The sequence below is a fragment of the Archocentrus centrarchus genome, chromosome 8, assembly GCF_007364275.1.
Source record: "Archocentrus centrarchus isolate MPI-CPG fArcCen1 chromosome 8, fArcCen1, whole genome shotgun sequence".
In the NCBI taxonomy this organism is placed as follows: domain Eukaryota; kingdom Metazoa; phylum Chordata; class Actinopteri; order Cichliformes; family Cichlidae; genus Archocentrus; species Archocentrus centrarchus.
The window spans coordinates 15,152,744-15,180,664 of record NC_044353.1 but is presented as its reverse complement, the minus strand read 5'-3'; the positions used below and the strand labels follow the sequence as shown (position 1 = coordinate 15,180,664).

At 42.7% G+C, this 27,921-nt stretch overlaps 2 protein-coding genes across 4 annotated transcripts in view; both read right to left on the bottom strand.

The window, feature by feature from the left end:
* The window catches only part of LOC115783986 (serine/threonine-protein kinase pim-1-like), a 1,015,907-nt gene that overhangs the window by 674,375 nt on the left and 313,611 nt on the right, over window positions 1-27,921 (bottom strand). The gene's annotated exons all lie outside the window — the stretch shown is intronic.
* LOC115783984 (uncharacterized) lies at window positions 20,249-25,808 on the bottom strand. Its single transcript, XM_030735016.1, has 12 exons — window positions 24,653-25,808; window positions 24,222-24,512; window positions 23,826-24,137; window positions 23,427-23,711; window positions 23,002-23,292; window positions 22,606-22,917; window positions 22,207-22,491; window positions 21,735-22,064; window positions 21,300-21,617; window positions 20,899-21,186; window positions 20,676-20,824; window positions 20,249-20,484 (listed from the first exon to the last, which is right to left on the bottom strand). Exons 1-12 carry the CDS (start codon window positions 25,008-25,010, stop codon window positions 20,476-20,478), a joined length of 3,228 nt encoding a protein of 1,075 aa, XP_030590876.1. The 5' UTR covers window positions 25,011-25,808; the 3' UTR covers window positions 20,249-20,475.

The window sequence follows — 27,921 nt, the reverse complement described above, 5'->3', positions numbered from 1 at the left end:
AACACCACCCCAGTCTGCCAATCCAGGGGCACCGTCCCAGATCTCCACGTGACGTTGCAGCGGTGTTTCAACCAAGACAACCATACAACATCTAGAGCCTGCAGGAACTCAGGGTGAATCTCGTCCACAACAAGGGCCCTGAAATCAAGGAGTTGTTGAACCACCACAGTGACCTCACCCTCAGTGATGAGTGAGTTATCCCGCTCGTCTCCAGATTCTGTTTCCTCTACAGTAGGTGTGTCAGTGGGATTAAGGAGGTCCTAAAAGAACTCCTTCCACCGCCTGACTTTATCCCCAGTTTCAGCAGCGCCCCACCCGCATTATATACCACGTGAGTAAAGCACGACTTTCCTCTCCTGAGTCACCTGATGGTTTGCCAGAATTGTTTTAAGGCTGCATAAGCATAAGCAACAGTAAGGACTCATTTTCTGACTCAAAGGCACAGGGAACCATCCCTCTCCAGCAACCTCCACCAGGGAAAACTCTGACATACAAGCAACAAGCTGGGTAATACAAGTATCACCACCTTTCACCAAGGGCAACTCCAGACTGGAACAGAGGCACCCAGAAAGCATCCTCGAGTCCAGACCCTCTCCAGAAGACATCTAGTCAGTATCTCTCAACCTCACACACTAGCTTAGGCTCCTTCCCTACCAGTGAGGTGACATTCCATGTCCCAATCATCAAAAGCCAGGTATTGGTCCGCTAGGGCCTCTGCCCTTGGCTGCCGCCTGACACACATTGCACCCAACCCCACGATGCCTCCTGAGGGTGGAGGGTCTGCAAGTGGGCAGGTCAGTGTCTCCTCTTTAGGCTGCACCTAGGTGGGCCCCATGGTTTAAGGCTGAGCCAACCAATGCTCTCCCTCGATCTCCCTCCCCTGTAACCAGAGGTGTGAAGTAACAAAGTACAAATACTTTGTTACTGTACTTAAGTAGATTTTTCAGGTATCTGTACTTTACTTGAATATTTATTTTTCTGACTACTTTTTACTTTTATTCCCTACATTTTTACACAAGTATCTGTTATTTCTACTTCTTACATTTTCAAAACAAGGTGGTTACTTTAGATTTAATGTGTCTGAGAAACGTTTGCATTCCGGTCAGTGCGGGAGCTGGCTCCTGATTGTGAGCATTTTTTTTCTTCGAAGTTGCAACCGCAGGGCAGAGGGGAGGTAATTGGGAGGTAACAGACACCCCACATGGTAGAAACAAAGAAGGAGCAATAACTTCACTCAGATGGAGAAAGATGCAAGAAAGTGGTAGAAACGTCCTCCAAAGAGCTACTTTTACTTTCTTACTTTGAGTAGATTTCAGAGCCCGTACTTTTTTACTTTTACTTGACTACAGAAGTTTAACCAGTACTTCAACTTTTCCATCCATCCATCCATTCTCTTCTGCTTATCCGGGGCCAGGTCGCGGGGGCAGGAGCCTAAGCAGAGAAGCCCAGGCTTCCCGCCCCCCAGCCACCTCCTCCAGCTCATCCAGCTGGCCTGGAACCCCAAGGCGTTCCCAGGCCAGCCGAGAGATATAATCTCCCCAGCGTGTCCTGGGTCTACCACGGGGCCTCCTCCCGGTGAGACATAAATCGAGAGGTTTGCTTTTATACTAAGCTCCCTCTTCACCATGACAGACCAGTGCAGCATCCGCATCACTGCAGAAGCAGCCCCGATCCTTCTGTCGATCTCCTGCTCCCTTCGCCCGTCACTTGTGAACAAGACCCCGAGATACTTAAACTCCATGAGGACCATGGCCTCAGACTTAGAGGTGCTGATTCTCATGCCGTTCCACTGCGAGCTGGAGGCCACCACCTGATGAAGCCAACAGGACTGCAGAGATGAGACTCTGAGGCCACCAAGGAAGAAGCCTTCCGCCACCTGGCTACGCCTAGAAATTCTGTCCATAAAAATTATGAACAGAATCGGTGACAAAGGGCAGCCCTGACGGAGTCCGACACCCACAGGAAACGAATTTGACTTATTACCGGCTATACGGACCAAGCTCTCACTGCGGTTATACAGAGACTGAATGGCCCGCAACAACGGGCCAGACACCCTATACTCCCGCAGGACCTCCCAAAGGATACCCCGAGGGACACGGTCGAATGCTTTCTATAAGTCCACAAAGCACATGTAGACTGGTTGGGCAAACTCCCATGCACACTCAAATATCCTTGAAAGGATAAAGAGCTGGTCCAGCGTTCAGCGACCAGGATGAAAACCGCATTGTTCCTCCTGGATCCGAGGTTCAACTAACGGTAGGACCCTCCTTTCCAGCGCCATAGCATAGAACCGAACTCCTCCCACACCCGAGTTTTTGCTTCGGCCATTGCCCGAGCTGCATTCCGCTGGCCTGCCGATACCATGTCAGCTGCCTCGGAGTCCCACAGGCTAACCAAGCCCGATAGGACTCTTTCTTCAGCTTGATGGCTCCCTTCACCTCTGGTGACCACCATCTGGTTTGGGGGTTACCACCACGGACAGGCACAAACCCCCTTGCAGCCACCAGCTCTGAGCAGTAGCCTCAACAATGGGAGGTGCGGAACAAGGTCCATTCGGACTCAATGTCCTCAGCCTCCCTCGGAATGCTGTCGAAGTTCTGCCGGAGGGTGGGAGTTTAGGTTTAGGTGCGCCAGGTCTGTCCAGCATCTTCCCCAGCCACCTGATCCAACTCACCACGAGGTGGTGATCAGTTGACAGCTCAGCTCCTCTCTCACCCGAGTGTCCAGACCATACGGCCGCAGATTGATGATACTATTACAAATCAATCTTCGAACTGCGACCTAGGGTGTCCTGGTGCCATGTGCATTTATGGACATCCATGTTCAAACATGGTGTTCGTTATAGACAAACTGTGGTTTGCACAGAAGTCCAATAACAAAACATTACTCGGGTTCAGATCGGGCAGGCCGTTCCTCCCAATCACACCCCTCCAGGTCGCACTGTCATTGTCCAGCTTTTGCCAGATTAATTTTTAAAACAGGTACTTGTACTTCTACTTAAGTACAGAATGTCAGTACTTTGGCCACCTCTGCCTGTAATCATATCCGGGACAGGGTAAAATGTTCCCTTGATTGTTCTTCCATAGAGGTCATTTGAATCACTCTTTGTCTGGACCCTCACCCAGGACCAATTTGCCTTGGGAGATTCTACCCAAAGCAAAAGAACCTGGACAACATAGGTCCTAGGATCACTGGGACACACAAACCCCTGCACCACAATAAGGTGGTGATTCAGCTTTCAGGCCCCTATTCCTATGATGCACTGTTTCTTTTCATCCACCTCTTTTACTCTGTTTATACCCCAACATTTAATCATTAGTTATTATTAATCTCTGGTTCTCTTCCACAGCATGTCTTTTGTCCTATCTCTCCTCTTAGCCCCAACCGATGACTGCCCCTCCCTGAGCCTGTTTCTGCTGCAAGTTTCTTCCTGTTTAAAAGGGAGTTTTTTCCTTCCCACTCTTGCCAAATGCTTGCTCATAGGGGGTCATTTTGACTCCTGGGTTTTCTCTGTAATTATTGTAGGGTCTTTACCTCGCAATAAAAAGCACCTTGAGGCGATTGTTGTGATTTGGTGCTATATAAATAAAATTGAATGGTTCGAGGGAAAAGAGACTAAAAATTTTTAATCAGTTAAAAGACTTAAAGACAGATGTTCTTCTACAGGAGACACATGTGTCCAAAACATCTGAACACACACTCTCCTCTCCACAGTTCCCTCATGTGTACTCAGCCAGCTACAATTCCAAACAAAGAGGCATAGCCATACTGATTAACAGGAAGGTAAACTTTAACATTAACAACACTACATCAGACCCAGACAGTAGATTTATAATAATTTATCTATTCAGAATATAGATTTATGTATTGCTAGTATATATGGGCCAAATGTTGATGACCCCTCCTTCTTTCACTCTTTCTTCACTACACTCTTGGATCACTCTGACACCACAATTATAATAGGAGGAGACTTCAACCTGGTACTTAATGCAGATATTGACAGGCTCAGTACAGCAGTGAGTCAAAGGAACTGGCAGTCTGCAGACATTCTTAAACAGTACATGAAGGATTTTGGTCTTTGTGATGCTTGTCGTTCACATCACCCCACTCTGAGGGATAATACTTTTTTTCTCACCAGTGCACAAGTCTCACTCTCGCATAGATTATTTTCTAGTTAGCAGTTCCATGATGATGGATATCACAATCAGTGATCATGCGCCGTTGTCTATGTCTCTGACACAGAAAAGAGTCACACCACCAATTAGGAACTGGAGATTTAATACATCATTACTTAAAGAACAAGATTTCATTAATTATTTCAAAAAGGGTTGGGCTATATATTTAGAAAATAATGATATTCCTGGGATATAACCATGTGTTCTTTGGGAAGCAGGAAAGGCAGTAATGCAGGGCATCTTATTGCTCGCATAAGAAAAATAAAGAAAACACACTTGTATTAGAATTAGAACAGAAAATTAAATCTTTATAAACTGCCTATGCTGCTTCACCACAAGAACATATAGTTAACAACCTGAGGAAACTAAAACTGGAATTAAATGAAATAATTGATAAAAGGACAATTTATGTTGCAGAGGCTGCGTTTGGAAAACTTCGAACATGGAAATAAATCTGGAAAATTCCTGGCCAACCAGTTAAAGCTATATAAAGAAAAAACAGCTATTTATTCTATTAAAGATTCAATTGGTAACATTACTCATGACCCACAACAAATAAATAAATATTTTAAAGATTTTTATGAAGCTTTATACTCATCACAGATTAATCCATCTGATGCTGAGATTGAAGAATTTCTTAACAATATAAATCTACCTAAACTAAATGATGAACAGGTTGCAGCTCTGGATTCACCTCTTTCAATGTTTGAATTCCAGGAAGCCTTAAAGCATCTCCCAAATAATAAAGCGCCAGGCCTAGATGGTTTTCCAGCCAAGTTTTATAAAGAATTTTGGTCTGAGCTAGGACCCAATCTTTTCAGAATGGTAACTCAGATTCAGAATGATCAAACACTATCTCCAAATATAAACTCTGCAAACATTAGCCTATTTCTTAAACCAGGCAAAGACTCCACACCCCCATCCAGCTACTGCCCAATCTCTCTTATTAATGTAGATCTTAAAATAATTTGCAAGGTCCTGGCCAGAAGATTAGAAAATATTACTCCATTTATAATACATCCAGACCAAACAGGTTTTTTCAAGGGTCGACATTCAGCCAATAATACACACATACTAACGTAATAGATTATTGTTCTATTAACAAATTAGAAACCACAATTATATCTTTAGAAGCAGAGAAAGCATTTGACCGGGTAAACTGGAAACTTTTATTAGCGGTCCTACACAAATTTGGATTTGCTTCATCCTTTATAAACTGGATCAGAACACTATACAGCTCTCCAAATGCATATGTTAGGACAAATGATATTATTTCACAAAGCTTCAATCTGCAGAGGGGGTACCAGACAGGGCTGCCCACTCTCTCCCTCACTTTGTCATTTTCATTGAGCCACTAGCAGCAGCAATTCGTCAACATGCAAATATTAAAGGGATTCAACTGAAAATACAGATCATAAATAAGCCTTTATGCTGATGATGTATTACTTTTCCTTGAGAGTTCATAAGCTTCTCTTCTGAAGACAATCACTGTTCTGTTTGATGTTGTCTTCCTGTTGTCTTTGCTGAGAAATTTGGTGTTTATAAGTTTTTCATGTTCCTTTGCTGCCATCTACTGGGGAACAAGGGTAGTGTTTTTATGCTTGCGACATCGACTGATGACGTCATGAGCAGTGGTCATTGTTGTGCGGGAAAACAAGCTTGATGCGCGATTTCTGTCTGTTGAGTCTCAAGTCAGCCCTTGAAGGCATCGTCGGTATGATGTATTAATTATATGCATATAAAACAAGATAAATGTTAATCCACCTAGTTTAGAGCCCTGCTAACCTTTAGTAGAGTTCTATATTTGTTATTTGTTGGTTAAGCTAATCTAGCTTCTAAGCTATTTTCTATAGCACTGTCAAACCGCCCTCTGAATGGTATTGTATTTTGTTTCACAGTTTTACCCTACTTCAACTTACCATAAAGAGTTAACTGGAACCTGTCATCTGTGTGGTTTGTTGGAGAGGAGTTAACCAGCTGTCGACCCTGGCAAGGCGTTGGGGCAGGACAGTACAGTAAAACGACGTCTTCTGGCGGGCTGATCTTCGCAACTGGAGGGCAGAACGACACCGTGTGAGTGACGGACCTGACAGAATCACAGTAACTGGATTGTCTTTTCAAGCAAGTACGATTAAAATCAGCGTCAAGATGTCGGAAAAAGCTTCGACCACACGATCCATAAAAACCAGATCAGACGCAGCCTGCTCATCTAAAAGGTCTTCAAGCTCCTCTGCTAGCAAGTTAGCTGCTGCTCAGGCGCGGGCAGAAGCAGAGGCTGCAAGGACTGAAGTGGCATTTGCTGCAAAAGAGAATAAACTGAAATTAAAGCAAGCAGAATTGGAATTAGAAAATAAGCGTTTGGAAATGACACTGAATAGAGTCCGCCTCGAAAAACAAGCTGCAGCTACAGCGGCCAAAGCAGACGTCCTAGAGGCAGCAGTGCAAGAAGAATTCAAGCAGGTTTTCAGCGACATTGATGTGCCAACCGAGAACTCAAAGGTACGCACAAAGGACTATGTTGAGGGAGCAGATAAATACTCTCCAGCAGAGCTATTAGAAAGCACTCCCGCCAGCATCCCAGACATTCAGACCCCTGAATATGCCCATCCCATTGCCTCTTACCACACCGCGAGTGAATTACCCCATCAGCAGAACCACATAATGCCACAATCACAGCACACTGACTATGTGCCTAAAACGACACCTCGCCCTGAAATAATGCAGAAGCCTTTAGGAAATGACTACAGTGACACTGCATATAACCAACCATTAGACAATTCCCACTTACTACCCAGTGTTGCTCACCAACAAAGAAGCCCTGTACATGCTCAGTTTGATGAAAACAGAGGAATATCAGACCTTGTCAGATTTATGGCCCGGCGTGAGCTTATCTCCACTGGGCTTGTGCAGTTTAATGACCGTCCTGAATGCTTTAGAGCTTGGAAAGCATCCTTTATGAATTCTATCAGAGACCTCAGCCTCTCAGCTAGTGAGCAGCTTGACCTTCTTGTAAAATGGTTAGGCAAGGACTCATCCGAACATGCTAGACGCATAAGAACTGTTCACGTGAATCACCCAGAACATGGACTCAGGGCTGTATGGAATCGGCTCAATGAGTACTATGGTGCACCTGAGGTAATTGAAAACTCCTTGTTCAAAAGGCTGGAAAGCTTTCCCAAAGTGCAGAACAAGAATGAGCTCAAACTAAGAGAGCTGGGGGACTTACTGATGGAAATACAGGCAGCAAAGGCTGATGGGGACCTGTTCGGCCTCAGTTATCTAGACACACCCCGCGGGATTAACCCTATTGTGCAGAAACTGCCATTCTACCTGCAAGAGAAGTGGCTCACATTAGGTTTTAATTATAAGGAACAACATAGGGTCACCTATCCCCCATTCAGCTTCTTTGTGAACTTTGTGTGCCTGCAGGCAAGGATGCGAAATGATCCTGGCTTCATGCTGGCAGCATCCAGCAACGAACAGTCTGGTTATCACAAGCCTGCATCAAAGTTAGAGAGCCAGAGGGCAGTAGCTGTTCTCAAGACAGGAGTGTCTCCTGATACCTCACTAACACCTTCTGACTCCCCATCTGCAAGTAAGTCCACCAGCAGAGAGGACCCAGCGAAACGTTGTCTCTTGCACAACAAGCCCCACCCTCTCCACAAATGCCGTGGATTTAGAGATAAGCCCATAGAGGAAAGAAAGGCACTCTTAAAGAAACATGGAGTGTGCTACAAGTGCTGCAAAGCCATACACTTGGCAAGAAACTGCAACGATGAGGTAAGCTGCACAGAATGCGGAAGCAACATGCATGTTGCAGCGCTACACCCTGGCCCAGCACTGAAAGGCAGCAGCTCAGAGAACCCTGCACCTGAGAATGGCGGGGAGACTCCTGTCTCGGCCACATGCACCAAGGTGTGTGGAAAGGACATCTCAGGGCGCTCCTGTTCAAAATATGTCTGGTAAAGGTATACCCAGCCAACCACTCTTATGCTGCAGTCCGTATGTATGCCATCTTAGATGATCAAAGTAACCGATCACTTGTACGAACAGAGTTTTTCAGTATTTTCAATATTTCAGGACAGCCCTCACCATACTCCCTGAAAACATGTGCGGGAACAATAGAGACTGAAGGTAGACAGGCATGTGGCTTCATGGTGGAACCTGTGGATGGCAGCATTGTGCTGTCACTGCCACCATTGATTGAATGCAACGAAATCCCAAACAATCGGAGGGAAATTCCCTCACCCGAGGTCGCCTCCAGCCACACCCATTTGAGACATCTCGCAAAGCACATCCCCAATCTCGACCCACAAGCCCCCATTTTGCTGTTGTTGGGCAGGGACATAATCAGAGCCCACAAGGTGAGAAGACAGGTGAACGGCCCACACAATGCACCCTACGCCCAAAAACTGGATCTGGGTTGGGTGATTGTGGGTGATGTGTGTATTGGGGACATGCACAAGCCGCCGCTTGTCCACTCCTACTACACCAATGTGCTGAGAAACGGACGCCCTTCTCTCTTTCAACCATGCCCAAACAGCTACACGGTGAAGGAGAGATACTGTGTCACTGAACCCTTCTCACACTTCATTTTGCATGGAGGCAGTCATGCAAAGGCAATACAGAACACTTTGGACAGTGATGCGTTTCAGACAACAAAGGATGATGACACAGAGGCACCGTCCATAGAGGACATGCAGTTTCTGAGCATCATGGACCATGGAGTCTACAAGGACGAGGGAAACAGCTGGGTGGCTCCTCTTCCTTTCAGAGCTCCCCGACCACGGCTGCCCAACAGCCGTGCCCAGGCGCTGGAACGCCTCAATTCGCTGCAGCGCTCCTTCAAAAGGAGACCTGAAATGAAACAGCAGTTCATTACGTTCATGGAAAGGATCTTTCAGAGCGGGCACGCGGAAGAAGCTCCCCTACTGAAACCCGGAGAGGAACACTGGTACCTACCGTGCTTTGGAGTTTATCACCCGAAAAAGCCTTCTCAGATAAGAGTCGTGTTTGACTCCAGCGCACAGCACAATGGCCTGTCTCTAAACCAAGTGCTCCTAACCGGACCAGATCTCAACAACAGCCTGGTGGGCGTTCTCCTTCGTTTCAGAAAAGAGAATGTCGCCTTCTCTGTGGACATACAGCAGATGTTCCACTGCTTCAAGGTCAGGCCCGAGGAACGCAACTTTCTCAGGTTCCTTTGGTTCAAGGACAATGACCCTGAGAAAGAGGTCACAGAATTCCGCATGAATGTTCATGTGTTTGGAAATAGCCCCTCCCCAGCTGTGGCTATTTACTGTCTCAGGCGTGCAGCTCTGGAAGGTCAGAGTGAATATGGAGAAGATGCACAGCGGTTTGTGGGCAGAGATTTTTATGTGGATGATGGACTGAAATCCCTACCTACAGCTGAACAGGTGATCAGTCTGCTTAAAAGGACTCAAAGCATGCTGGCAGGCTCCAATCTCAGACTCCACAAGCTAGCCTCGAACAACAAAGAGGTCATGCAGGCTTTCTCCTGTGAAGATCGTGCCACTGACTTAAAGGACCTCGACCTGGCTGCTGACAGTCTACCAGTGCAGAGGAGCCTTGGTCTACACTGGGACCTGGATTCAGACTGTTTCACTTACCGGGTGGAGGATGAGAGGAAGCCATTCACCCGACGGGGAGTCCTCTCCACAGTGAACAGCTTATATGACCCTCTTGGATTCGTCTCTCCTGTGACAATTCAAGGAAAGGCTCTGCTTCGCGAACTCGCCACCGACTCTCCTGATTGGGATGCTCCTCTGCCTGCAGAAAAGGAGAAATTGTGGGACAGCTGGAGAGATTCTCTTCAAGAACTGGAAAAATTAAGAATTCCCAGAGCCTACACCCGCATATCCTTGTCTGCAGCTGAACGAATTGAGCTCTGTGTCTTTTCAGACGCATCAGAAAGGGCAGTTGCTGCGGTTGCTTATTTAAGAACTGTAGGTGCAGATGGTCAATGCAGTACAGGACTGATCGCAAGCAAAGCGAGACTCGCACCACGCCCAGAACACACCATACCCCGTTTGGAGCTGTGTGGAGCAGTCATGGCAGTGAATCTGGCTGAAGCCATCATGTCTGAAATCGACATCAAATTTGATGCAGTCACATTCTACACAGACAGCAGAATTGTACTCGGGTACATTTTCAATGAGAAAAGAAGATTCTATGTGTACGTGAGCAACCGAGTTCAGCGCATCAGGCGAAGCACACTGCCACAACAGTGGAGGTATGTAGACACTCAACACAATCCTGCAGACATTGCAACACGGTCGGTTCCAGCAAACCGCCTGAAAGACACAATGTGGTTTACTGGACCAGCATTCTTGTCTCAGCCTGTTGACATGCTGCCTGTTGAACAGTCCTTTGAACTCTCACAGCCAGAACGAGATCCTGAAATACGGCCGCAAGTGACCACACTGTCTACGACAGTGTTCAAAACTCTTGGTTCACAGCGTTTCAGTCGCTTTTCACGCTGGAGTTCTCTCACAAGGGCTGTTGGTGTGCTGATTCACATCCTTCAGTGTTTCAGGAAAGACAAGAATAGTGAACAGTGTCAGGGATGGCATCTTTGCTGCACACCTGCAACAGTGGATGTTCTCAACCAGAGCACAACAGTCATCATTAGAACAGTCCAGCAGGAGACCTTTGAGAGAGAACTAGAGTGCCTCTCATCCAACACAAACATTCCAAAGGGCAGTCTTCTCTGGTCCTTGGATCCCTTTCTTGACCAAGCAGGCTTGCTGAGAGTCGGAGGACGTCTCACAGCTGCCGATCTAGAACCCAGTGAGAAGAGACCGCTGATCTTGCCTGGAGGTCACCATGTAGCCACCCTCATTGTGCGTCACTTTCATGAACAGTCACAACACCAAGGACGCCACTTTACTGAGGGCGCCATCCGATCTGCTGGCTATTGGATACTGGGTGCCAAAAGAGTCGTAAACAAAGTAATTTTTGAATGCTTTGTCTGCCGCAAACTCAGAGGAAAATGTGAAGTTCAAAAGATGGCTGACCTGCCACCCGACAGACTCAGCACTGAGCCACCTTTTACTAATGTTGGCATGGACGTGTTCGGGCCCTGGGCTGTTGCTGCACGTCGCACAAGGGGAGGACACACTGAGAGTAAGAGGTGGGCAGTTCTCTTTACTTGCTTATCTGTCAGAGCCATTCACATCGAGGTCATCGAGTCTTTAGATTCATCCAGCTTCATTAATGCACTCAGAAGGTTCCAGGCCATACGGGGGCCAGTGAAACACCTCCGCTCAGACAGGGGCACAAATTTCATCTGCGCCTCCAAAGACCTCAAAATCCCTTCAAATGCTGATGAGAAGACACTGGAGAGATTCCTCTCTGAGCAGGGCTGCAGTTGGACCTTCAATGCCCCGCACTCCTCTCATATGGGAGGGGTGTGGGAAAGAATGATCGGTGTCACACGCCGCATCTTGGATTCAATGCTCATGCAAATAAGATCTAAGCTCACACACGAGGTGCTCACAACCCTTTTGGCTGAGGTCACGGCCATTGTGAATAACCGCCCACTTGTGCCTGTGTCTACTGACCCAACAGATCCCTTTATCCTCACACCCGCATCACTGCTGACTCAAAAGGTAGGCCCCTGCCCACCTCCAGCTGGCGAGTTTGACCACAAGGACTTACACAAGCAGCAGTGGCGCAGAGTTCAAAGCCTGTCTAACACTTTCTGGGACAGGTGGCGCAAGCAGTACCTGGCGACACTACAGCCCCGCAGGAAGTGGTCATCCGACCACCCCAATCTCAAAGAAGGAAGTGTAGTGCTTCTCAAGGACATTCACTGCAAAAGGAATGACTGGCCTCTTGGCATCATCACAGAGGTGTACCCCAGCAAAGATGGACGAGTACGCAAGGTTCAGCTGAGAATCGTCAGGAAGGACGGAACCAAACTGCTTCTCAGACCTGTTAATGAACTGGTCCTGCTGATTTCCCCAGATTAATAAGTGTGCAATGTTTCAAGTGTTAAGTAAAGAGAAGGTTTCTTAAGGTTAAATGAATGCATAACTGAGCCTATTTTGATGTTTAACATAACGTAGGTAAAGGAAAGAAAAGTGTGAAACCCCCTGGGTATCAGGCGGGGAGTGTTCTGTTTGATGTTGTCTTCCTGTTGTCTTTGCTGAGAAATTTGGTGTTTATAAGTTTTTCATGTTCCTTTGCTGCCATCTACTGGGGAACAAGGGTAGTGTTTTTATGCTTGCGACATCGACTGATGACGTCATGAGCAGTGGTCATTGTTGTGCGGGAAAACAAGCTTGATGCGCGATTTCTGTCTGTTGAGTCTCAAGTCAGCCCTTGAAGGCATCGTCGGTATGATGTATTAATTATATGCATATAAAACAAGATAAATGTTAATCCACCTAGTTTAGAGCCCTGCTAACCTTTAGTAGAGTTCTATATTTGTTATTTGTTGGTTAAGCTAATCTAGCTTCTAAGCTATTTTCTATAGCACTGTCAAACCGCCCTCTGAATGGTATTGTATTTTGTTTCACAGTTTTACCCTACTTCAACTTACCATAAAGAGTTAACTGGAACCTGTCATCTGTGTGGTTTGTTGGAGAGGAGTTAACCAGCTGTCGACCCTGGCAAGGCGTTGGGGCAGGACAGTACAATCACACTGATAGATAAGTTTTCATCTATATCAGATTACTCTATCAATTGGGCAGACCCGCACTTGCCTCTCCATTTTAATTGCATTACAACCAGTACAAGTGACAATACATTCTGATACACATAGGACCTTGTGGGGCAAGCATGGGGATGATGAGAGGGGGCTGCTGAGTTGGCCCCACTCTGGTCCTGTCTACTGTCAACCCCCCCAATTTTAATGGCATTTTAGACATTAGGGTTTCGAGGGGGTGGTGTGGTCGAGAGCTGACAACTAGCAGTTGGATGCTTGAGGCACAGCTGTCCCCTCAATTTTAATTGCATCCTATACACTTCATGCATTCACAAACATGAAACCATACACTTCAACATTTATAATTTGGGTGGGGGGTGGGGTGGGCCATCCCACACCCAGGTTTCCCAGGGTTGGGAATCGGGTGGTCACGGTAGATGACTGCCCCTCCCTGAGCCTGGTTCTGCCGGAGGTTTCTTCCTGTTTAAAGGGAGTTTTTCCTTCCCACTGTCACCAAATGCTTGCTCACAAGGGGTCGTTTTGACTGTTTGGTTTTCTCTGTAATTATTGTAGGATCTTTACCTACTATAAAAAGCACCTTGAGGCGACTGTTTGTTGTGATTTGGTGCTATATAAATAAATTGAATTGAATTGAATTTGGCCAGTAGGTGTGTATCATGTCAGGGCCTGGTGCTGTCCAGCTCTTCATATGTTCTGGATGTCTGCCACTGAGATGGTTACTGGATCCTGTTCAGGGACGTTGCTGTGGTCTGCTCTTAGGTCCACTAGCCACTGGGCATTGATATTATGTGACACTTTCTCCCATATGCCCTGCCAGTGTATTACTCCATCTCCAGCCTTGGTGGGGGTGCTGTTCTCATATTGTTCCCCTGCCACTGAGAGTATACCTTGGATGGTTCGGTGGAGAACATCTGGTTTATTCTTTTCTTTGCTTGGCAGTCTCTAGGGACTCAGGTATCGACAGTTGTTGTACTGTTGTAGACACCGCTTTCTTCATTATACCTTTCTGCAACTCTGAGATCTGGCTAACTTCCCTCCCTGCTGTCTTGATCTTAGCCTCTAGCCGTCTTTTCTATGGAGTATACTGCTCCTTATTGTTCACCTTATACCCAAATATCTGAAGGATCACTGCTGCCATGGTATACATCAGTCATTGTTGTGGTAGGGATTGTCCGTAGTGCTCCATTTGCATCTTCTTGTAGATCTTCAGAGGGTACTTCATGTAGTCTTGGTAGTTGGTGTGTATATATATATATATATATATATATATATGGTGCCATAATTATTAAATCCAATAGTTGTGAATAAACACACAGAGTGGAAAGAGATGAGTGAAGAAGAAATGCTCAGTGCAGGGCATTGCAGCATAACTAAGGGATGGTTCAGGGTCACCTGATCCAGCCCTAACTATAGGCTTTTTCAAAAAGAAAAGTTTTAAGCCTAATCTTAAAAGTAGAGAAGTGTCTGTCTTCTGAAACCAAACTGGGAGCTGGTTTCATAGTAGAGAGGCCCATTCTTCTTTTAAGTAATCATTTCATTAGACGCCATGTTCCTACAATTTTTGGGACTGAGTATAACCACCTCAATTTTGTCTGCTTTTGGAAGTAGGAATTTAGAGGTCATCACTTGTGTGTCTTTAAGACATTCCTGTGGTTCACCTATTTGATCTGTATTATCTGGCTTCATGGATAAATAAAGCTGGGTATCATCTACATAGCAATAAAAATGTATGCAGTGTTTTATAATAATATTACCCAAGAGAAACATGTATATTGCAAAAAGTATTGGTCCCAGCACAGAATCCCATGGGACTCTGTGGCTAATGTTTGTGCATGAAGAAAAAATCCCTATTTATGTGCACAAACTGGAATCTGTGACATAGATATAATTCAAACCACTGCTGTGCACCAATCTTTGTAATAAAATATTATGGTCAACAGTATTGAACGCTGCACTGAGGTCTAGGAGAACAAGTGCAAAGATAAGTCCACTGTCAGAGGCCATACGAAGATCATTTGTACCTTCACTAATGCCGTTTCTGTACTGTGATGAATTCTGAATCCTGATTGAAACTCTTGAAATAAACTGTTTCTTTGCAAATGAGAAGTTAACTGTTTGATAGCTGCTCTTTCAAGAAATTTTAAAACAAAAGGAGGCAGCATGGTGGTTAGCACTGTTGCCTCACAGCTAGAAGGTCTGGGTTTGAATCCACCTTGGGTCCTGCCTTTCTGTGTGGAGTTAACATGTTCTCCCCGTGTTGGTGTGGTTTCCTCCCACAGTCCAAAGACATACTGTTAGGTTCACTGTCGCTTCTAAATTGCCCATACAGTGTTATACAAAAGTTTGGGCACCCCTGATGATTTTCCTTTATAAATCATTGGTTGTTCAGATCAGCAACTTCAGTTAAATATATCATATAGCAGATGAAAACAGTGCTATTTGAGAAGTGAAATGAAGTTTATAGGATTTACAGAAAGTGTGCAATAATTATTTAACCAAAATTAGGCAGGTGCATAAGTGTGGGCACCCTTGTCATTTTATTGATTTGAATACCTTTAGCGCTAATTATTGGAACACAAAATTTGTTTTGTAAGCTCATTGACCCTTGATCTACATACACTGGTGAATCCAATTATGAGAAAGGGTTAAGGTGGCCAATTGCATGTGTTTCTTTGCATCTTCTCTGAAGAGTGGCAACATGGGAGCCCCAAGACAACTCCAAAATGACCTGAAAACAAAGACTGTTCAACATCATGGTTTAGGAGAAAGATCCAAAAAGCTCTCTCAGAGATTTCAGCTGTCAGTTTCCATTGTGAGGAACATAGTGAGCAAATGGAAGACCACAGGCACAGTTCTAGTTAAGGCCTGAAGTGACAGGTCAAAAAAAAAAAATCTCAGATAGGCAGAGGCGAAGGATGGTGAGAACAGTCAGTCAACCCACAGAGCAGCTCCAAAGACCTACAACATCATCTTGCTGCAGATGGTGTCACTGTGCATCCTTCAACTATTCAGCGCACTTTGCACAAGCAGAGGCTGTATGGCATGCTCGAAAACCATAAAACATGACTGAGCTGGAGATGTTTTGTAAAGAACAATGGTCCAAAATACCTTCAGCCACAATCCAGACTCTCATTGGAAGCTATAGGAAGCATTTAGAGACTCTTATTTCTGCAAAAGGAGGATCTACTAAATATTGATGTCATTTTTCTGTTGGGGTGCCCAAACTTATGCACCTGCCTAATTTTGTTTAAAAAATTATTGCACACTTTATTTAAATCGTTGGCCCTGCAACAGGCTGGCGACCTGTTCAGGGTGTACCCTGCCTCTCGCCCTATGACAGCTGGGATAGGCTCCAGCCCCCCCGCGACCCTTAACAGGATGTGCGGAAGCGAATGGATGGATGGACTTTATTTAAATCTTATAAACTTAATTTCACTTCTCAAATATCTGTCATGGATCGGCTGTGCGGCAGGCAGGAAGGAGGACCCCAACGCAGGATACGCCAGACAGAGGTAAGATATAAACTCAGCTTCATTTGGCAGAGCTAAACAAAAAGCAGGACTGGGCAGGACCAGCGGCAAAAAATGCAGAACAAAATTAAATGCCACTAGACCTCCAGAAAACAGGGGAAACTGACAGAGGCAGACAGCATGGGAAACAAAGAACAAGCCAAAGATGACAACGTAACAACAGGCACTGGAACACAGGACTTAAATACATAGGAGGGCTAATGAGGGAGGTGAAAACAGGTGGTAACACTGGTGACGCTAATAATACTGACAAGACCAGGGGAAGCAAAACTGAACACAGCAGACAGGGACTAGACAACTGTCAAAATAAAACAGGAAGTAAGACAAGGGAACAGAGACGCAGACCTGACACAGAATACAGGGAGAACACCAGGGACTAGAAATAACAATTAAACCCCACAAAAAATAACATTTTCAAGGAAATATGCGATTTTCTGGTTTTTAAGTGGGCCGCAGCACTCTTGACTTTGGGAACTACTGGTTTAGAGGACGAAATTATTGAAGTTAAAATATCCATTGGAGAGAAATATCACCAGTTATTAAAGTTGCTATTCATATGTATCATTACAGTAATTCCACTCATCCTTTTCTGGATCTGACCCATCCCATCTGTCATAGGGTGAGATGCAGGCACAGGTCACTAGCTTGCCACAGGACTAACACAGAGGGACAGTCAACCTTTCACACTCACATTCACACCTATGGGCAATTTAGAATCACTTTGGACTGTGGGAGGAAACTGGAGCACCTGGAGAAAAGCCACACAAACATGGGAAGAACCTGCAAACTCCACACAGAAAGGTCCTGGCCTTTGTCTCTAATAAATACAATTTTATTTGTAAAGAAATTCATGAAGTCATTGCTGGCTAAAGTCAAAGTAATACTTGGCTCAGCAGAGCTCTGACTCTTTGTCTGTGTGGCTGGCAGGGGTGGACACATGAGACAGAGCTGATATTAAGCAGCTTTAATGCTGAAAATCTTTTCAGTGTCCAAAAACACAACACACAAAATTCCAAAACCCAAGGTCTACATGAAGCCAAAACAAGACACGCACAAAAAGTGAATGCACACAAAGCAGACAGCACACAGACACAACAAACTGAGAGCTTTTAAATACCAGAGGGCTGATGAGGGGAGTGGACACAGCTGGGAACACAGGTGAACACAATAATACTAATAATTACAAAAAAGAAGTAACACAGAACACAACACACGGGGAACAGAGGACCACCAAAATAAAACAGGAAGGAAGACAGAAAAACAAAGACATGGACCAGACACACCACACCGGGAAACACTGGGAAAGCAGAAATTAAAACATAACCAATAACAATAAAAGAAGCACAGAAAAGGTAAACGCAACTCAAAAACTACGTATAAACAAAAACGCTGGGTCAGTGGACCCAGAATCATGACATTGTCAGCCTCACTTCAGTGCTTGAGAGAAATCTGGGGTTGTTCCTCTTTACCTAAGTTAGTGACGAATAATAGTAGCTTTACGGAGGCCTTTTTTTTTTTTAATAGACCAACAAACCATTTTTCCAGGCCAAATAAAGATTATCTAAATGAGCGAAACTCAATTTCCTCTCCAGCTCATGGGTTATCTGGTTTAGGGTTGTGAGTTATACCAGGGAGTCAAGCACCTCTGATTTCTTGCCTTCTTTTTCAGAGGAGCCACAGTATCCAGGGTCAAACGCAAGATAACCAACGTCTGTGGGAGTAAAGTTTGTTCTGCATTGTGTTGGCATTATAGAAGATAACAGTGGAGGAATTGTATCCTTAGACTTAGTTACAACATCTACTACAATGAAATTTACTGTCCACTGCTGTGTAATCCAGTATGGTAAAAGACAGTGGTAGCTTACATATATTTGCATCTGAAGAGTCAACCTCATCATGGTTCATAATTAATTATTATCATTTACTGTTAATTTACTATTTTTTTTTTCATGACGTGTATGGCATTTTTGAAGAATTTCTTGCTGGGAATCATCATGGGCTCCCGTGTAAAAACAAATCAAGTAATTGATTCTGTATGGCACAGACAGCACACATACACAGGCTGCAGGCCTCATTTTATTTTTGCTTTGTATTGTCTAATATTTGACATCATGTTTGTCATATCACGTCACAAACTGGCTCAAAAGGAGCGACAAGTAGGGAGCTTAAAATGATAAAATGTAGTTGGTTAAACCTGTGCACAAAATAAGAATGACTTCATTTTTTTCTTTTCTTTTTTTTTTTTGATCCATCCACACTGACTGCTTTTCTATGTGGACATTAGGACTTACTGTGGCATCCCCTCATTTAGCTGTTGGTTTCAACTCCTTTCCCTGTCATAATTACTACATCCACTAGAGTGCAGTGTTACACTGAAATTTGACCTCGTATTCTAACAATCTACCTGCTCAATTAAACTATTCAGTTGTGTTCAAATGGGAGAACAGTCCCTGGCATGATGTGGCTGTCAGGGTTGAACTCTGTCGGGCCTCTGCACTTGTGTCTCTTGTCACTGTGATATTTTAAGAATTGATATGACTTTGTTTACTCTCGTTAATCATCCCTTTTCTTAAAAGAAAACTCAGTGTGATTTTACTGGTTGAATAAAGGCAAAGCTGTACCATCAGTAAGAAGGACAGATAAAAGGCTTCAGGTTAGGGTAAAATGATTTGGGTTAAATTGGGGGTATGTTCCCTAATCTGTTCTTCAACTTGGCACTTTGAGAATGCATCGTACAATTCATTTATTTATATATATACATATATATATATATATGTGTGTATATATATATATATATATATGTATATATATATATTTATGTATATAATATCCATTTTTGTTATAATTAAATAAGACAAAACCAGGATAGTCTGGATGCTCAACAGCCTGCTTCTCTCTTGATAAGTGAAATATTAGCTAACTTAATTTTTTTAAAGACAAATCTTTATTTTCCTCTTTGAATTAATGGGGCATTTATGTTCTTTTCAGCACTACACTGCTTGTCAGTTTAAACATTTAATGCTGGGACCTGCTCAGACTAACCAGCATTCTACTGTCGCCTTGTTGGCTCAGGTAGGATGTTTGGTTTTAATTTATCCTTGGGTTGTGTGGACACACAGAAGGGTTCAGGTAAGGACCTAGGGGGGGAGGGTGCTTTGCGGGGGTGTCAGACAGGGAGACGCTCTCAGTCAGCCTGCTGGGCATGGTGCCCTGGCTTCCCCGTTGCCGGCCCCTCAGCACTTAGACTGGCAGCAGCATGCTGTGACTCCATCCCAGCAACAGCGTCACAGATTTGGGCTGGCTGCCACAGGCCACAGCCAATCGGGGCAGACACACTGCCAGATCACTTCAGAGGTAGCCAATAGTAAGCATTAATGTGTTTAGTGTCATTCCTCCCAGATGTGAATTCCTCTAAACCCACAAGGTACACAAATGCACATGGAAACACACTCTCAAACAAGCTCTCACTCAAAGACAGAGTGTGCACAGATTCACACTGACACTGTTTATGTGTGGAAACAAGAAGAGATACAAAAACAGTCTTTGTGCTTTCAAATGAATGAACCTCTTCATCACACTACTGCATCCCATCTGTCAGCATCTTTAAATTACAACATGACTCCTCTTTCACATACAGGTGACACCCATATTACTGCAAGCACATGGAACTTTGTCTCACTCTTGTGGAAAATCTGAGTAATACAATTGTTGTGTTGCGACATTGTGCACTGTGGTGCTGAGCAATTTCCTGAAGGATAAACACACTTATATCAAAATATGTCATCAATTTTTATTCTCTGAAGCATGTTTGCATTTTTCTGAAGTCAAGAAGAAGGAGTGGAGAGCAGATATTCAGGCATTAGTTTCTTTTATTCATTTTTTCATTCATTTTCTCACTTCATCTTACATACATGACACATCGAGCACAAAGCAAAACCACTAAACGTTGTACAGCGTGAACAATTTCATTAGTAACAATGGAAACACAACGGATTACATGTTCAAACTAGTCAGGCCACATGCGGTCAAAAATCCCCAAAGTTCCTCATTTCAATCATAACACAGAAGCTGAGCATCATCATTTAGTCTGAAAGGAAAAAAGAGAATGTCACAACTTTTGGTGGCAGTTTTGTATTGTTTTGTATTAAAATTAATACAAGTGTGATTTTAAACTACAACAACAACAGCTAATAATAATAATAATGGTGAACCCACACAGTTTATATGAGAAACTGGATTAGAATCTTAATTTTAAACAAGAAAAGAACAAATGCTTACCTTAATCAATGTAACTATGATAGCATAAATAGTGAGGATGATGAAAAAACCAAGGAAGGTGAAAACCATATTCCAGGTTTCCTCGGCTGTGTCGAGGTTTACATCAGCGTGCAAAATGTCATCAAATAAATTACAGTGCTCCTGCGTGTCTGTAAATGATATATAAATTTGTCAGTTATTTATTACCTTAATATTGTTATACTATCAATGAATGATCTAGTACCTGGTTTTGATATATTCAGGGACAGGGTGGTGTTGGCATGAGTCACCCTGCAGGTGAGGACCGTCCCAGGAAAGAATTTGGCTTGGGACAGGTCAAGGTGGCTCTGGATACTGAACTTTCCGTCTGGGCCTCTGTGGGGCTCACTGGTGTTGTAGTTCAGCAGTTCTGTGCCCCCATTATGAAACCAAGTGATGTTAATGGATACAGGGCTGAAGCCAAAGACCAGGCACACAAATTCATTTGAGCCCTGGAGCAAGTAGGCTGATGGTTGGCTGTAGATCATGGAGGCTGGAGAGATAGCCACAACATTTTTAGTAATCAGTTAATCACTTTTAATCAGCTTGTTCAAATGAAAGCAATGGAAATAACAGATAAATATTAAGTGCTAAACAGCTGCTCACCAAACACATTAGTTACAGAGGTTTCAACAGGCTTTATAGATGACTCATGTTGGACAGCACAAGAATACGTAGACGCTTTGTCTTCAGTTTTGGATATATTTAGTCTGCTGTTCATAGAGTAAGAGCTGCTCCCTGCGTATTTCCATGGAGGACTGTTAATGTAATGAGAGGATGGGATTCTCTGGCCATCTTGTTCCCAGTATGCTATGATATTAGCTGGGAAAAATCCAGAAACTAGGCAAACAAGGGTTAGGATATCAGACACAGAGGGTTCAGGGGCATATGATGGCATTATCTTCACTGTTGGTGTTTGGAGGTCTAGAAAAACACAAAAAGGAGAGAAGAGGAACAATACAGTCACATCAAAGCAAACATCATCAAATATATTATATTTTCCTGTCTGTTGCACCCATAGAAGTTTTATCAAAGCATTACCTCTGCTTTTGCTTATATGATCTTCATTGCCCTGTTTGGAACATGGATGCTTTCCTTCACATGAAACTTGTTTATATGCATTCCAATCCTCTGCCGACACATGAAGGAAGCTCTGGCGAGTCTCTGTCCCATTGCTGTGACTTACTGAAGTATTAGTATGAACAAGTTGGTCAGGGATTATTTTGCCATCCACTTTCCAGGTGATGGAAAAATCATTAAGATGAGGGCCGACCAGAAGACAGGTAATAGTCATGGGTCCTTTGTTCTCAGGCTGTTGTAGTGGTGGTCCCTGAACGTAAACCCCGACTATCTGAGATGATGCTGGAGTTACTGAAAAAAAAATAATATGAAAAGTAGAGAATATGTAAAACCCATAAGACACATATAAAGAATCTCATGACAATAATTTTTATTCAAAGATAGTCTCACTGCATTCTGAATGTGTATTATATGAATTGCATTTTCACTTTACCTGAACAGAGACTGATGTTTTTGCTGACTGTTTTATTCAGAGACTTGTCAAACACTTCACAAGTGAACACCTTCCCTGTTTTCCACTCAGACTGATCAATAACAATTTGACTGTTTACTCTGGCACGTCCATCCACACCCATGCTGATATCACTGTGTGACTGAGGCCTTTGCTGAGACTTGGAAAACCATATAATTTGAGGGTCGAAGCCTCGTCCAGAGCATAAGAGTGTCTGTTTTTCAGGCCTGTTACTGGGGGCCAGATAAAGTTCCACTGATGGGTCCGCTAAAGAAAGATGAATCAGTGCATCAATTAATCCATTTAATGGAAACAAATAACAGATAAAGCAACAAAGTGAAATCAGCTGCAGTCAAAGGAAACAAGAGTAGATCTCCTCACCAAAAACATTGCCAGTGGAGTTTGACTTAAAGCTTGCAGAAAAGCCTTGATTCACTTTGCAGGTAAATGTTTTGTCTTTCTTCCAGTGATCCTGAGGGACAGTGAATCGACTACTGATTGAAAGGAGGCCCGGGCCTTCAGGAAGATCATAATATTGTTTTTCAGGAAAGTCAACATCGTTCACTTGTAAGGTGACGTAGAGGTCATGTGACGACAGCTCTTTGATGTCACACTCAAACACTGCACTGTTTCCCTTCAGCAGATCTGGGAGAGATCGTCTGATCTCCACCAATGGAGTTCTAACTGCAGGACCTGGATGATAATATACAGAAACAAAGTCAAATGATTATTTCAGGTCCTCTTTGGTCAGGTCTGATTTCCATGTTGCAGTCTTACCTGAGATATCTATGGTCTTCTCAGCAGAAGGGAAGCACTTATGCTCTGCTCTGCACTTTAAACTCTTCAGTTGCTTCCACTGACTCGAGGAAACTGTAAGTTTACTGCTTATATGAGTTATGTTGTTTACTCTTTGCACTCTGTCACTTGTAGCTTTACCGTCAATCAGCCAGGTGATCTTGGCATCAAAATGAGTGTGGACCAAACACGTTGCTTGCACATCAGATTGTGACATTACAGTCTTGAAGCTGGGAAGCTCCACATGAATGGAAGGAGGAGAACTTGAAAAAGCTGTCAGAGAAAAAAAAAAATCATGAAGTAGGTCTAAATCTGGAGTAAATTACATCTATATGAAATATACTATTTTCCTTGTTGCTAGAAAGTAGACATTTGGATAGATTTGTGCCTTTATTTTGTACTTTTACCTGAACAAATGTGCATTTCCTCCTTGACACTTTTATTCAGAGACTTGTCAAACACTTCACAAGTGAACACCTTCCCTGTTTTCCACTCAGACTGATCAATAATAAGTTGACTGTTTACTCTGGCACGTCCATCCACACCCATGCTGATATCACTGTGTGACTGAGGCCTTTGCTGAGACTTGGAAAACCATATAATTTGAGGGTCGAAGCCTCGTCCAGAGCATAAGAGTGTCTGTTTTTCAGGCCTGTTACTGGGGGCCAGATAAAGTTCCACTGATGGGTCCGCTAAAGAAAGATGAATCAGTGCATCAATTAATCCATTTAATGGAAACAAATAACAGATAAAGCAACAAAGTGAAATCAGCTGCAGTCAAAGGAAACAAGAGTAGATCTCCTCACCAAAAACATTGCCAGTGGAGTTTGACTTAAAGCTTGCAGAAAAGCCTTGATTCACTTTGCAGGTAAATGTTTTGTCTTTCCTCCAGTGATCCTGAGGGACAGTGAATCGACTACTGATTGAAAGGAGGCCCGGGCCTTCAGGAAGATCATAATATTGTTTTTCAGGAAAGTCAACATCGTTCACTTGTAAGGTGACGTAGAGGTCATGTGACGACAGCTCTTTGATGTCACACTCAAACACTGCACTGTTTCCCTTCAGCAGATCTGGGAGAGATCGTCTGATCTCCACCAATGGAGTTCTAACTGCAGGACCTGGATGATAATATACAGAAACAAAGTCAAATGATTATTTCAGGTCCTCTTTGGTCAGGTCTGATTTCCATGTTGCAGTCTTACCTGAGATATCTATGGTCTTCTCAGCAGAAGGGAAGCACTTATGCTCTGCTCTGCACTTTAAACTCTTCAGTTGCTTCCACTGACTCGAGAAAACTGTAAGTTTACTGCTTATATGAGTTATGTTGTTTACTCTTTGCACTCTGTCACTTGTAGCTTTACCGTCAATCAGCCAGGTGATCTTGGCATCAAAATGAGTGTGGACCAAACACGTTGCTTGCACCTTAGATTGTGACATTACAGCCTCGAAGCTGGGAAGCTCCACATGAATGGAAGGAGGAGAACTTCTTTGGACTGTAAGAAAAATGTGCTTGTCAATATAGCAAGCTAATGAAACCTAACTTTCTCTAAAAACTGTTCTTAGATTGTTTTAGATATAACTGCAAATGTGCATGTTAATTGTATACTTTGAGTTAGTAGCTGTATATACTTACATTGACAGCTCTTTATTGTTTTCCTATATTCAGTGTTACTGAGACTGGCAGTGCAGGTAAAATCTGATCCTTCTGCCCACGCTGTCATATCTGGCTTAAACTCGCTACTTAGGCTGAAGGTTTTCTCCTCTCCCGCTAAACTTCGCAGCTTCCTTCTGTTTGCCTCATCGTTTTGACTCAGTGTTTTTTTGTCCTGCAGCCACTCCAGTTTCAGGTCATCTGGAAAGTAGCCACTTAGGGTGCAGATGAGCTTTACTGGTGAGGTCCCAAATTCCCCATCCCAGACGGGGTACAGTGTGATGTTTGGCGCGAAAATCCGTAATTCTGAGGTAGAACAGAGATTAGTTTGACTTTGCATGCCTCATTATAAATATTGTGTCAACATAAGAAAAAAAAAGACCTCAAGTATACATACCTTCAGATTCTGATAAATGAACAACTGTTTAAGTTCAGTTCTAAGTGTAGTATCTCTGTATCTAAGCTAGATGGCAGTTGTGCTTTTACTTTTTTTTTTTTTTTTTGGTGTTGTTGAGTCAGGTGGAGACACGGCTGGAAGTCTGTTGCACAGATGTTATGCATGATAGGGCAGAGTGATGAGGGCAAGCAGCAAGCGGAAGCATTGAGTAACACCCAGGTCCCAAAAAAGTGCCAAAATACAGAAGCGAAACAATGCAAAGACCAACGGCGCATCAGAGACACCAGGTGTGAGATGTGGTTATGCCAGTAAGAGAAACCAAGTGCACATTTAAATTTCTCATTTCAGTTTGCATGCATATCACATCACTTCTCATGACTTTGCCAAAGGTTTTACTTCTCAAATCTTGTAATAATAGACTAAAAAGCAACCGACTGTAAAATCTACTACTTTGCATATTCGGTATAACACAGGCTGCTGACTCCAGGTGCTGTGGATGTGATGAACATAACTGTATACTACAGAGTAAACAAAAAAAAAAAAGACAAAATATTAAATACACAGAAATGATACTTATTAAACAGATAAAACTTCAGACAATGGTAACAGTTTCAAAATAATGAAAGAAAGAAAGACAAATTTATCTTCACTGAAACATTTATTTTCAAAAAGCAATAAAGTTTTTGCAGTTAAAAAGACAATTGTGATTACTTACATGATAGCATGAGATTATATGAAAAATATATATATATTTTTTTTTTTCACACTCAAAGGTCCTTTCACATTCCCTTTGTTTTACTTGACCTGTGAAGAAAAACAAATATAATTTGATTGGTAAACTTGCAACAAAAAAAAAATAATTCATACTGCTCACCACTACTTGTTTATGAACAGTGTTCACACATGAAGTTACACTGCTACATCACAAATTATCTACACATATAAAAAAAATTATCAACACACAGCACATTTAAAATGCTGTAACTGACTCATGTTGTGGTTGCATAAATAAATGATCTAAACAAGCATTTAAAGAACACCATTTTATGTATCAGCTGAAATTCACGTAGGCTGCCAGACTAACAGATGCAGGATAAAGGTGCCCTTAATAGACTGTCACACAGTATTAACATAGTTTTACAATAGTCATGTCAGATAATATAAAATGTATCAATTTGCTTTATATGTGCTCTGTATTAATTAATACATTAATACAGAGATTCAGAAAATTGTCACCTGGACATAAACCACTGAGATATACATTTCACACCTGGACACGAGGTAAAATGCACATATTTAATACCATTATATTTTCTAGTTATCTCTGGTTTTAAGCCTGTTTTGTATGTTTTAGTATTAACATTAGTTATTGCATGTAATATCACATAGACTCATCATAGACTCATGAGTATAATAATAAATTTTTTCATCATAATGTTTAATTATTTCAGTCCACCACACATGTCACTCTTTACTGGTTTTAAAACATTTCCATTATTTCATTATAATCTGAAACCATCTAAGTTAATTTCCAATTTGTTATGTTCATTTTCTTGGAGGACAAAGTGGAGATTAAACTTTCATTGAAATAATTTTAACAGCATACCCGACACCATAAATTCTGTGACAGATTTCTTACATCCACTGACCAACATTTTCTGATGGTCTTGCAAGATGCATGTCATAGCTGACTGTCACTTAACTGCTTCTGACCTCTAACCCTTGTCTTTGTCCATAGATCTAAAATTTTGGGCAGTGCATTCAATATTATATCAGCTGGTCTTAAAAAATAAACTATTAAATTATGTTTTCATAACTTGCATTATTTACAGAAGTCTTTTGTCAATAAAATTAGTAGCCCTCCATAATCCTAATAAAAAATAAATAGTTTTTAGCTGCAGAAACTTAATTCAACAACAGTCCTGAATTGTGAAAAAGAACAGAGTCAATCTAATAACTGCCTGGGATAATCCAAATCTTTTTTTGTAACAGAAACAAGTTGCTGTCAAATGTTTCTAAAGCAGAACGACTGTGTCTTAGGCAGTTGTGATCATTTTATGATTATGGTTTTCTATTGTGATTACGCGCTTAATAAATATGTTCTGTCATGCTACTCATGCTAAAAGTTTTTTTTTTCACTTACTGTTGTTGCTTGAATTCACAAAGTTGTCTTCTTCTCATTGAGGTAAATTTATACAAAGCACCAACATATCAACTTCTGATTACCTTGATAAAAGTGGTTCCAAAAATTAACAGCAGAGTGATGAGGAAGAGGAGGATGAAGACGATGGCTACACTTGTTATGTTATCTTGTTCTCCGTCCACAGAGTCCAGGATGATGAAATTGTGACCTAGAAAGAAAATTTTTCTTTGAAACATAGTTTGCAAGACAATAACTTATAGATTCTGTTTATTTCCCCTTGTAAATACATATCGTTTGACCTCACATGCCATAGTAAATTTAATCAGTGTCAGTTAGTCAGCCAATCCAGTTAGAACATAAAACCAAAGAAAACATAAATAATTGGTGCATGTTGAGTGACTACACTATAGAAATAAATACTGTATTTTCAGACCTACAATCCTGACTTGCTTTTGAAAGACTCTGGTATTGTTAAATTTGTACATTTATCCCTTGACTGGGAGATGAAAAGATTTGTGTTAAAGAATCTGTCTTTTAGAGGTGCAAGACCCAGTAGAGGAAACACAGGCACACAAAGACAAGTCACGGAAACAATGTTAATGCACTATCTGCATGTGAAATGAACACAGACTGTTGCCTAAATTGTTAATTTTCTGAAGCGGTTGTGGAATATGTGATGCAGAAAATTTTGTTGTCACTGTGTAATAGACA